General features: G+C 39.5%; 1 protein-coding gene across 1 annotated transcript in view; it reads right to left on the reverse strand.

Moving 5' to 3' along the window:
* SORCS3 (sortilin related VPS10 domain containing receptor 3) overlaps nucleotides 1–12611 on the reverse strand; it is a 476983-nt gene that overhangs the window by 140345 nt on the left and 324027 nt on the right. The window contains exon 6 of the mRNA XM_015812775.1: nucleotides 3346–3410. Coding sequence (XP_015668261.1) covers nucleotides 3346–3410 — 65 coding nt within the window. The remainder of the gene's footprint in view (nucleotides 1–3345; nucleotides 3411–12611) is intronic.

Here is a 12611-nt window from a genome sequence, read left to right on the forward strand (position 1 = left end):
ATCCAGCCTCCAGGTCTCCAGATCACACTCGTCCTCCATCCGACGGCCAAAGACCAAGTCCAAGCCGAGATCTTCCAAGCCGGGACAGGACCAGAGCTGGACCCTCCAGGGCCAAAAGCCTGGGAGCGAGGCCGGGGGAAAGCAGGGCCAAGGCCCAGGCCTCCACTGCCAGGCTGTCCGGATCCTCCCAGCTACTGCCAGAGACGGGCCAGAGACGGGTCGAAAACAGGTCGGGGCCTGGGTCTTCACCGCCCGGCCGCCCGAATCCAGGCCACACCGGAGCCACCGACGGCCAAAGACCAGGTCCAGGCCGAGATCTTCCAAGATCTTCCGAGGCAAAACGGGGCCAGAGCTGGACCCTCCAGGGCCGAGAGCCAGGGAGCGAGGTCGGAGGGAAGCAGGGCCGGGGCCTCCACCACCAGGCCATCCGGCTCCTCCTGGCTGCAGCCGAACGCACCAGGAGTTTTACTTGAAGGTTTTACTTGAGTTTTACTTGAAGGTTTTACTTTTTAATGTAAATTAGTCTAATTAAATTAATTTTTTTGTATCTTGGGAGATTGATTTCTGTCTGTTCAGTTGTGTCCAATTTTTGAAAAAAATTATTGCAGTTTTCTCAGCAAGGTTTTCCAGAAGTGCTCCTAGGCTGAAAGTGAGTGGCCCAGGTTTGCACAGCTGGCTTTGTGCCTAAGATGGGACTAAATCTCAGGGTCTCATGGTTTCTAGCATTTTGTCTTAACTACTACATTTCTTTAATAAAGAATAAAGGTTATAAGGATAAATATTAAAAAGATTCAATGTGGGTCGGTCACCGGGACCCATCTTCAAAAAACTTATCTCTCACCAGAAGTTGTCTGACAACTCAGAGACGTTTCCTGAGGATGGGCTTCAACATAATAATAATAATAATAATAATAATAATAATAATAATAATAATAATAATAATAATAATAATAATAATAATAATAATAATAATAATAATAATAATAATAATAATAATAATAATGTTGTAAGGGACCTTGGAGGTCATCGAGTCCAACCCCCTGCCCAGGCAGGAACCCTACACCATTTCAGACAAACGGCTGTCCAGTCTCTTCTTAAAAACTTCCAGTGTTGGAGCATTCACCGCTTCTGGAGGCAGGTTATTCCACTGGTTAATTGTTCTAACTGTCAGGAAGTTTCTCCTTAGTTCTAAGTTGCTTCTCTCCTTGACCAGTTTCCACCCATTGCTTCTCGTCCTGCCTTCAGGCGCCTTGGAGAATAGCTTGGCTCCCTCTTCTTTGTGGCAGCCCCTGAGATATTGGAACACTGCTATCATGTCCCCCCTCATCCTTCTCTTCATTAAACTAGACATACCCAATTCCAGCAACCGTTCCTTATATGTTTTAGCCTCCAGTCCCCTAATCATCTTTGTTGCTGAAAGTCTGAAAGCTCATAAGTCTGAAAGCTCAGAAAACTAAACTTCTGGTCCCAATGACCAACCCAGATTGGATCTTGTAACATTATCCTGGAACGTGTGTGTTTGCCGTCATCTGTGACAAATATTAAAGTTAAATGTGAAATGTGAATATAGACTTAATATAAAAGTGACTAAGCAGTACAAAATAAATATCTCAAAATAATTTGAAGGCATGAATGAATGAGGATGCAATTGGAAAAGAAATAAGAAAGAAGAATGAATTTTCCAACAGGAAGATTTTAAAAATCAGGGCTATAAACATTGATGAAATCTCAAAAGAGAGTTCTGAGAAGTTTATAGGATAAAATTTGTATATAGATATGGTCTCCAAGTATGGAAATGTATGGGAAATAGTGTTGGGATAAAATAGATTTGTTTGCACTGTTTATTTTTGCTTGTGTGCTACTAAAAAGAAAAAGGCTGGGGTGACTAATGATGTTAAACCAAAACAAAACAATACTGTAAAACTGTAAATACGTATTTTAAAATATTATTGTTATTTTTAAAAAAGATAAAAAAAACTAGCAAAATACAAGTATCATATACCACAAACACCTTCATCTTCAGCCATGAGGAGAAAAAAATGTGTTCAACATTTTCCTGAAGCCCAAGCGGGACAAAGTTGTCCAGCTACATTCTTGGCTAAGTTATTAAATTTATAGGTCTTATGAATCCATCACAACTCTTGATAACATAAAATATGAAAATATAATAAGATTTTTTATAAATTGGTGGAGTGAACAAACACCATGTCCTCAGTAAACTGCACATGATGTTAATAGTAACTAGCATTACTTAATTAGGGATTTCCAGTTGCTGGCAGTACTTATCTCTAAACGAGTCTGGCCTTTCAAGAAGTTTTAAGACAATGGTGAGATGTATTGTATTTCCATTTAAACTGAGGCTATTATTTCAAGTTCGCATATATACATGTAGATTAGAAGTTGTGGCATTATGCAAATCTGTATTCTATTTTGTATTCTCTTGCAATACATAAGAAGCTTAGAAAACAGAGTTAGGGTGCAAAGTCTAATTGTAATTCTGTACTATTCTTTGGTAATGGATGTCAAATTAGAGCATTTTCCTTTTTAAAAACATATTCAGTCCAATTTTCCTCCTAGAAATAAATAAAATAAAAGCTGTTTTTGTATAAATGTTCTTTATATAAAGGTGTACTAACTTTATTTTTTATTTATTTCATTTTTAAATTTGTTTGCTACCCATCTCATGGCAAGGTGACACTATAAAGTAGAAGTCTTATAAAACTACTAATTAAAATGAGAAACTAGCTGTTTTAAAATCCTAGTTTCTTCTCACTCTTGATCTCTCTTATCCTAACACCCAGATTCTAATTGGGACATTTAAATGACACGCAGAACAGAAACCTAATAGCTATCAAATTCTTATTCTAGCAGACAAATGGAAGTGCTCTTATTGGTTTCTTATCCCAGCAAGTACAATAAACTCACCCATATGGCTTCATCCATGGTTTGTTTGTGAACCAGGGACTCTGGCTTGCTCCTCTTTAAACCAGCTTGAGGTAGAAGCCAAGAGTGCCATATATGGATATGGAGGAGGGGGAGAGAATGAGAGACTGGGAGACACATAGTCATTCCAACATATTCTTTTTTGTCTTAACAGAGTATATTTCCCCTTTATTTACTGCCTCCAATAAGTTTGTGTTCCCTTCTCCTTCTATTTCTTTCCACAGAAATGAAAGTTGTAGAATTGTATTCTCTTGGTACCTAGGGCTGGAACATACAGCAAACAGAGCTTGGTGACTCACATTTTCCCTATCAATTAAAATGCAAATCAAAAAACAAAACTAAGTAAAATGAAATTGAATCTCTTCCTCTTCGGCTTGATAGACTTGGTGCTGAGACACTCACGTCCATCTGGTGTCCGAGCTTCCATATGTACAAGGTCAGGCTCCTTGTCCAAATCCATGACAGACCTGAGAGAAAAGAAGCAGCAGAAGAAAAGAAACAAATCAATCTATGCAGCAGAATGCATAATGGCAGGCAAAGGTGAAGATGGATTGAGAAATGAGTGGAGAAAAAACACTTGGCCTCTCATTTTAAACAACCCAACCTAAAATTGCAATTGATTCAATGCATGAAAAAGAAAGCAACAAACATGGACCTAATAGTTTAATTTAAAAAGTACATAGAATTAGCAGAGAAGAAATTTTCATTTCATTTCATTTGCTTTTAAGAACCTCCATGTAGAACCTACATTCAAATGTTCCATCTCTGAAAATGTTTGCTGGTAAATTAGGGGGGAAAACTAATTGTTAAGTATAACATCTGGGGTTGGAATATATATTGTAAATAATGCCCAGAAAGGCTTTTTGTCTGCTTCAATTATGATCCAGGGTGACACAAAGTATGTTAATAAATTGATCTTCACATTTCATACTATGAGAATATTGCTCAAACTTATCTACCGTGGTATTATTGTATCAGTATTTGGGGGCAGACCAAGAAAAAGATACATCAAGGATTCTAAACTATGCCACTTTATTATTGTAGTGTATAATAACAGAATCTTGAAAGCCTGTCCAAATTTATCTCTACCCCTCTTATACTACATGAGTTTCTTTCTCATGCTTGCTTCAGTCTTTGGATCATGTCATCTGTTGTGTAGTGGGAACAGCGAGACATTGAAGAAACCGAGTTGAATTAACAGCTCTTTATTAGGTTCTCACAGAAGCAAGCTCTAGCAGCTGCTTGACTTATATTTATACGGACCACCACTAGGTGGCGGCCAATCAGTTTAAAGTACTCATTCCAGCCTAAAACACAAGGCTTAAAGTTATACAGACAGACAGTCTATGATTCAAATAAAGCAATCAGTTAACCCAGCGGTTCTCAACCTATGAGTCGCGACCCCATTTGGGGTCGATCGACCATTTCACGGGGGTCGCCAAGCAAGGCTGTCCGCCATTTTTTTCCCTTTCCGGCGGGTGCCTTACCTCCCTTGGGCTGGGCCAGCTGGTGGTTGGCCTGCTCCGTCTCTGCCGCTTGCCAGTTATGCCTCGGCCAGCACAGGGGGCGGAACCACACATGCGCGGCGCTCCCGGGCAGGGAAAGTCCTCGACTTACGACCGGTTGGGTAGTCCTCGACTTACGACCGGTTTAGTCCTCGACTTACGACCAGCTTAGTCCTCGACTTACGACCGGTTTAGTCCTCAACTTACGACTGGTTGGGGGTCGCAGCATTAAAAAGGTTGAGAACCACTGAGTTAACCGTTCTTTATAACAGACCTTTGAATTGCTTAATACATAACATCCTCCATTGTCTAATCCCCTCCTTAACAGTTTGTCCATGCCTTTTCCAAGATTAGATTTACATTCTTTTATATCTTGAAATCCATTTTTATTTATTTGATTCATTAATTAAATATTATCTCTTTTTTTCTCCAAGAAATCAAGGTGACATACGTAATATTTATTGCACAACCACAAGCCTAAGAAGTAGGTTGGACTGAAAGGAAGTGACTTGCTTAACACAATCCATTGAGTTAAAAAAGCTGGTAATGCTTTTGACCCTGTGGTTCCTTGGTCATAATCCTTCTTTTTAAATGCTACTTGTACTGTCTCATATGAGCAACAGTTAAAGCTATATAGCCTGTTTATCAACTCAAATTGAGAATGCTTGTTAACACACAGCCAAAAGCCCCAGCAGGAAAAGACCAATCCCAGTGAAAAAGCTATGTCTTTTGGGAAAACGTAATCATCATTTCTGATTGAGAAGTTCTCAGCATATAGATGTGCAACAGAGTATGTGCAAAAGTAGGCACGCTGGTGTCACAAGTTAGTTTGGAAGAAAAACAAAACTTTTTGTCCATATGTGTTTTTCCAGTCCTCCCCTATATGAATAAAATGATAACTTCAGAAAACTTCCTCAAAATATTTCAGCTTGTACATCATTGCTGCCTTGTTTAGAAGCATGCATACACAACCCACACAAGTATGAGTATTCTTTAATAATTCATAAAAATTGATTCAAGAAGACAGATGTTTTGAATTTGTAATCCATTATTAACCAAATTCATAGACATGGAGGTGACAGTTCATAATCCAATACTCTGATAATGTCAAGATTAATTAAAGAATTCCAAGATTGAATAAGTAAGACTTAATGAACTATTATTATTACAGGAGGACATATGTGTTACCAAATACTATAGAGCGTCTTTCAAATCAATTTTATTCCTGATGTTCCCTTATTACCGGTATGAGATGCTAGTAATATTTATGATATATTTGTTTATCTCTCTGACATCAGATAGAAAGCCATGCAAAAACAGAAAGATATATTACTGGATGAGCCAAAACAGTTAGAATTAAGCCATAAACTTAGCCCAGTCTTGGTTTCATGGGAAAAAAACATATGTAATCAACATATGCAAAAGAGATCTACAGGAAGCAAAAGAGATCTACAGGAAGCTTGATTTTATTAAACAGAAATATTTTGAAAAAAGCAATATCAGAAAAATTACTGGTCTATCAACTGAATGCAGGATAAAAGTATTATTACTATATTTGGAGTGTAACCAAATATATTTCCACAATGAAAGAGATGTCCCAAAGATTCTTTTTCAGGAGGCACTGGACTTTCTTCTTTTTTCTTTGAAGACTTTTCACTTCTCATCCAAGAAGCTTCTTCAGCTCTGACTGGATGGTAAGAAATGGAAGGATTTATATTTCTTGCAGACAGCTGTCATTTGCATTCTTTTAGAGAGTCATTGAGGCCATTTGGAGGTTTATCTGTGTCCTCATGGTCACCTGAGTAGTGCAAATGTGTATAAAGCCTTCTTGACTGCAGGAGGTTTCTGCCCTGGGTCCCTTCACTGTTGAAGACAGGCACAGGTTGTTGGGGATGAGTCTGCATGTCAAACTGAACTGTAAATGGTTCCTGTAGTCTGCAATGTTTTCTGGAAATCTGTTCATACTCTCACACAATTCAAACGGTGTTCATCCCAAAGTGCATAGCTAGATGTCTATGGAGATTCTCAGTCATCCAGGTTATGATTGTCCCAAAAGTGCTTTTTCACAAGGCAACTGGACTTTCTTGTTTTTTCTTTGAAGACATTTCACTTCTCATCCAAGAAGCTTCTTCAGCTCTGACTGGATAATGGGGAATGGAAAAATTTATATTCCTTGCAGACACCTTGCAGAAAATTCAGAGCATTGGGAACTGTCAAGAAAAATGCATTCAGTACCTAACAGTTAGTCAATTATGACTCCTTAACAAATATTTATTAATAAAATTCCTTCCCACTAAAAACCAGCCTAGTATCTTTTAATATCATACATTAGCAAAGATGCACAGTTTAAACACATGCAGAACTATAACTTAATCAGACAGGCAATCATGGTAGGAAAAATGAAAGATAAGCTAGAACGCATATTCATATATTAATAATATAAAATAAATCACTGCAAATAAAAGAAGTCCCAAAAACTGAAAATATAATCTACTCTCAATGAATATAGACATAAGGAATATATATATAAACTTCAAAGACTGAAATTAAAATGGATTTGTGTCTTGTTATTTCATATTTTGTAGACATTTAGCAAGGCAGGTATACAAAGCAAAGATCTCTTCTGACAAAAAAAAGACACCTTGGACAAAACAAATATTGCTTTTGTGAGCATTGAGAGTGGCATGTAAATGAATATTTAGCCTCAGAAATTGTTGGCAAAAACAAAGCAAAACAAAAATCTATAATTGCCTATGTGATTTATGAAGTAACTTCTCCCAAATTAATCAAAGGCTTAGAATAGAAACCACATTTTTGTTGGCAAATTTCCCCCACTTAATATGGTGTGAACAGAACTGTAAATAACAGATTATTTTCCAGACAAGTAAATCACTCCTTCCCCTTATGTTCCCAGATACTTTTATCACAAACTTACAGTGCCCTGATCCCTAATGCCTGAAGAACCAAAGCGTTCCAAAGGTAAAAAAATAAAATACAGATAGTTTGTGGTGAAAATTCTCGTTCATCAGCCCAGAATTTTGCTAGGAACGCTTATCTAACTTGTGGAGCTATTTAATTTAGCTATTGTGCTGAATGCTCTTTTATCTTTTAAATTTATCTTTTTATTTATTTTTAAGTCTGTTATAACTGTTCTGATATTGTTTCTTGCAATTCCCATGAAAGTCCCTGGATTTCACTCAAGGTTTTTTTTTTTAATTCCACGTGCAGGAATAGTTGGGTTGAATTTAAGGCTTGGTTTAGTAATAGAGTAATTCTCAATTTCAAATACTCTTAAAATAAAAATGGCTTTTAGATATGCTACTGTGCTTTCAGTGAAAATTGGCCTGTTTTAGTAAAGACTTTATAAAACAACTGTACAATAAATTTTATTGATTAATCATCTCAATATATCAAAAGAATAAGTAACTTGTACTAAAATAAAGCAAAGAGCTATTTTTCAGAAAAATGGGAAATATTTAATGATCACTGAAGTAAATAACCACAATTATCTCTTGGCTAAATATTATTTGAGAGGGGCAGAGTAACAAATCAAACAATTTTATATTAACAGTAAGATCTGATAATCTGTAGAGAAGTCCATTTAAAATACAGTCCTGATAAACTAATTTCACAAATGATTAAAGAAATCAAGAGAAAAAGCTGAATTCAGCCTCAGGTAAAATTCACTTGGAACATATCTACATTCTGCAGAGAAATGAAAATATGTTGTGCATTTTCACATGTATTTCAGATAATTAGATGGGTTACAAGGGGTTTCAGTGAGTTACATTCTCTGTTGGAAGTAGAAGACAAATGAAGTACGGTAATTGTGGAATTATGTTACTTTGTTGAAAAATAATGGGGAGTTTCATGTGGACTTTCTGGCATATCACAGCACACAAATGACAGTGGAAGCATTATATAGGTGTTCACTATTTTTTTCACTTTTACCCTTAAAAGTGCCCTTTTACTTTGGTTGATGTATGATAAGTTCAAGCAAAAATGCTTCCTTTTTTTTTGACCACGATCAACAGGAAACTTCTTGTCATTCCTTCAAGAACATAATTATTATTTTGCACTTTCCAAGATTCCAAACTGTTTTTAATATAACCCAGAAACTTCAAGATGATCTTAATGCTTGGAATAGAAATTACATAAAATAGTTTATCAAGCAGATATTGACAAAAAAATCTTTGGAATTTTATTTTTGTTCATTCTTACATATTAAGTTATACTTACATGTATTCTGTATTATATTACTGACAAATACAGATCATATATGAAAATATTTTAACATGAAGCAGTTATTAAGCAAAATATCATGACTGCTTTTTAAAATCAACATAATCCCAACACGCCCACTTGCAGTCATTAAATGATCTTGTTGTTTAAACAGATGAAGTGCCTAGGTAAAGAGCGGAAGGGGGCAGGGGAGGAGATCCTTGGAGGCTCTGCTCAAGAACTGAAAATCCTTCCTGCTAAAATCCAAGCACAATTTTTAGCTTCTGAGCGGAGAGACTAAGAAGGCTTGAGCTGAATCTTCTGACCCTCCCCCACTCACAGATACCCTCGCTCCTTTCGTTACCCTGCTGTCTCTCTCAGAAACTAAAAATCCTCCCTGCTGAAATCCAACTAAAGAGATACTTGCACATGGGCCTGCACCAGTCATCCCAGAGTTTCCTCCACTAACCTTAGGCATCCAGCTCTCCTTACCTTACCACACTGCCTCTTTGTGCTCTGCTTGCACTGTAGCCCTGGTGGCTCAGTAGTTAGAGTGCAGTATTGCAGGCTTACTCTGCCCACAACCTCAAGTTTGATCCTGATGAGCTCAAGGTTGACTCAACTTTCCATCCTTCAGAAATTGGTAAAATGAGAGCCCAGATTGTTTGGAGCAATATACTGACATTGTAAAACCTCTCAGAGAGTGCTGTAAAGCACTATGGGAGGGTATATAAGTATAAGCACCATGGCTATTGCTATTTTGACCACCTCTCATCTCTGGGGACTAGCTGAAAGATCTGCCTTTTAAAGGAATTCAGCTCTCCTCTATGTTCAGAAGGGAACTCCCTCAATGGGGGAATAGGATGAGACTTCAAATTTTCAGGATTTGAATTTCTTTTCTGCATTCCTTCACAGGTCTTCACCTCCCCTCCGTGCACAGAAGGGAATTCCTCTGACAGGGTACAGGAATGGAACTTAAAACATCAGGATTTTAGCTTCATTTCTGCGTCCTGCCAGAGGAATTCATCTCACCTTAGCAGGCAGCTCTTGAAGCCAATCCCCAGAGATGCATTCCTCTTGGCAGGTGGCAGGTATGCACAGGTTGCCAAGCAAACAGGTCACAATCATGTGACTGCAGGAGTGGTAATATAACATTTTGGATAATTGGGAGTGCTTCACAGGGTATAAAGCACCCTTTCTGAGGCCTCTGTAATTTTGGATTATTGTTAAATGAATGATTGTAAATAAAGGGCTATCTGTTCTCTAAATATAGCATTGTGAAAAAAACATTTTGAAATCTTGGATAGTGCAAAATAATAATTACAATTCTTGATGGATGTCAAGAACTTTTCTGTTGATGGTGGTCAAAAAAAGAAGCATTTTTGTGTGCCTAATTCTGGAAAAGAAATAAAGAAAAACCAAATTATTTTTTTGTAAAAAGGCAGTTATATTTTTAACAGCACATTATACTTGCAAAGCAGGAAAACACAACACTAGGTTTTTCAAAAGATAAATGCAAAACTTTAAGTGGGTTCTTTCTCTATTATATGCATGTTGTGTCCATTATACTCTGAATAAATGTATTGATGTATATTGAAGAAGTGAGAAGTCTGAATGATTATGAAGTTTCAATTCATGTATTGGCTCATTGTTGTGTAATTCTATTTATGCTGAAATGCAAGTAGAACAAACCTTCTCTTCTTTACAACAGATTAGGGAAGATAAAACAGAGTTAAGAACCTAGAAATAAGTTTAATAAAGTTAATATGAATCAACATTTTTTAAAATTTATTTATTTATATCCCATCTTTATTATTTTCATATATAACTCAAGGCAGCCATAACACACAATACTCTTTCCTCCTTCAATTTTCCCCACAACAATAACAGGAGAATTGGGCTGAAATAGAGTGATTGCTTAATAAAAAGCGACTTGCTTAATAAAGTTAAGCAAGCACATAAAATGAAAGTGTCCAATTCCTTCTTTCTCCAGAGTAAAAAGCTTTTTGGGCAATGTTGGAGGAAGCAGGGGAAAAGAGAAGAAATGAGATAGGTACTCATTTAGCAACCACAACTGAGACCGGTATCTTGTTTTCTTATTTTTCTCCTCCTCATTTGTTTAAGCAAACTCTCTGCTCTGCAAGATGGGTTTATTTATTTATCTATCTATCTATCTATCTATCTATCTATCTATCTATCTATCTATCTATCTATCTATCTATCTATTTATTTATTTATTGAATTTATAAACTGCCCTATCTCCCTTACGGGACGCAGGGTGGTGAACAGGCGATAATAAAAACCATGATAAATATAGGCAGTTCTAAAATCAAATTAAATAACGGGCCTGTTCTAAAAACACACCCATACAAAACCCCCCACTAAAACATAATCAAACTACGCCAGGCCGGCCGCACGGAATAGATGGGCCTTCAGGGCTCGGCGAAAAAGGCGCAGGTCCACAACTGTACGTAGGTCGGGGGATAGGTCATTCCAGAGGGCAGGAGCTGCCACAGAGAAGGCTCTCCCCCTGGGGGTCGCCAGCCGGCATTGTCTGGCCGACGGCACCCTAAGGAGGCCCTCTCTGTGGGAGCGGACTGGTCGAAGGGAGGTGTTTGGTAGGAGGCGGTCTTGCAAATAACTAGGTCCATTGCCATGGAACGCTTTAAAGGTTGTTACTAACACCTTGAAGTGCACCCGGAAGGCCACAGGCAGCCAGTGCAGCTTGTGCAGGAGAGGTGTTACATGGGAGTATCTAGAGGCCCCCAGGATCCCCTGCGCGGCCGCATTCTGAACTAGCTGGAGCCTCCAGGTGCACCTCAAGGGGAGCCCCATGTAGAGAGCGTTGCAATAGTCCAGGCGGGAAACAACGAGGGCTTGAGTGACCGTGCGTAGAGCGTCACGATCCAGAAAGGGGCGCAACTGGCGTATCAGGCGAACCTGATGAAAAGCCCCCTTGGCCACGGCTGTCATATGGTTGTCTAAAGACAGCCGAGTATCCAGGAAGACGCCCAAGTTGCGGGCCCTCTCCACGGGGGCTAATGACTCGCCCCCGATAGCCAGGGATGGAGCCAACTGGCTATGTCGTGACGCCGGAAACCACAGCCACTCGGTCTTGGACGGGTTGAGTCGAAGCCTGTTCCTCCCCATCCAGACTCGCACGGCCTCCAGGCACCGGGACATCACTTCCGCGGCATCGTTGGGGTGGTCCAGGGTGGAGATGTACAACTGGGTGTCATCTGCATACTGATGAAACTCCACCCCGAAACCACAGATGATCTCACCCAGTGGCTTCATATAGATGTTGAACAGGAGAGGCGAGAGGACCGACCCCTGCGGTACCCCACAAGTGAGGCATCTTGAGGTCGACCTCTGCCCCCCTGCCAACACAAATTGCGACCGGTCCGAGAGGTAGGAGGAGAACCACCATAAGACGGTGCCCCTCAAACCCAACCCCTCTAACCGGTGCAACAAGATACCATGGTCGATGGTATCGAAAGCCGCTGAGAGATCTAACAGGACCAGGATAGAGGAGCAGCCTCTATCCCGAGCCCTCCAGAGATCATCAACCAACGCGACCAATGCCGTTTCCATGCTGTGCCCAGGCCGGAAGCCGGACTGGCGCGAGTCTAGATAGACAGTTTCTTCCAGGTGCTGAGGGAGCTGTCGTGCCACCACACTCTCAACAACCTTTGCAAGAAAGTGAAGGTTGGAGACAGGACGGTAGTTGGCCAAAACAGCTGGGTCCAGGGAGGGCTTCTTGAGGAGGGGCCTCACCACAGCCTCTTTCAAGGCGGCCGGTAAGAACCCCTCACTCAGAGAAGCGCTGACGATTCCCTGGAGCCAGCCTCGTGTAACCTCCCGGGAGGCCAGTATCAGCCAGGAGGGACACGGGTCCAGTAAACATGTGGTGGTGTTCAGCCGTCCCAGTATCCTGTCCAT

The sequence above is a fragment of the Protobothrops mucrosquamatus genome, unplaced genomic scaffold, assembly GCF_001527695.2.
Source record: "Protobothrops mucrosquamatus isolate PMUCROS unplaced genomic scaffold, P.Mucros_1.0 scaffold110, whole genome shotgun sequence".
NCBI lineage: Eukaryota > Metazoa > Chordata > Lepidosauria > Squamata > Viperidae > Protobothrops > Protobothrops mucrosquamatus.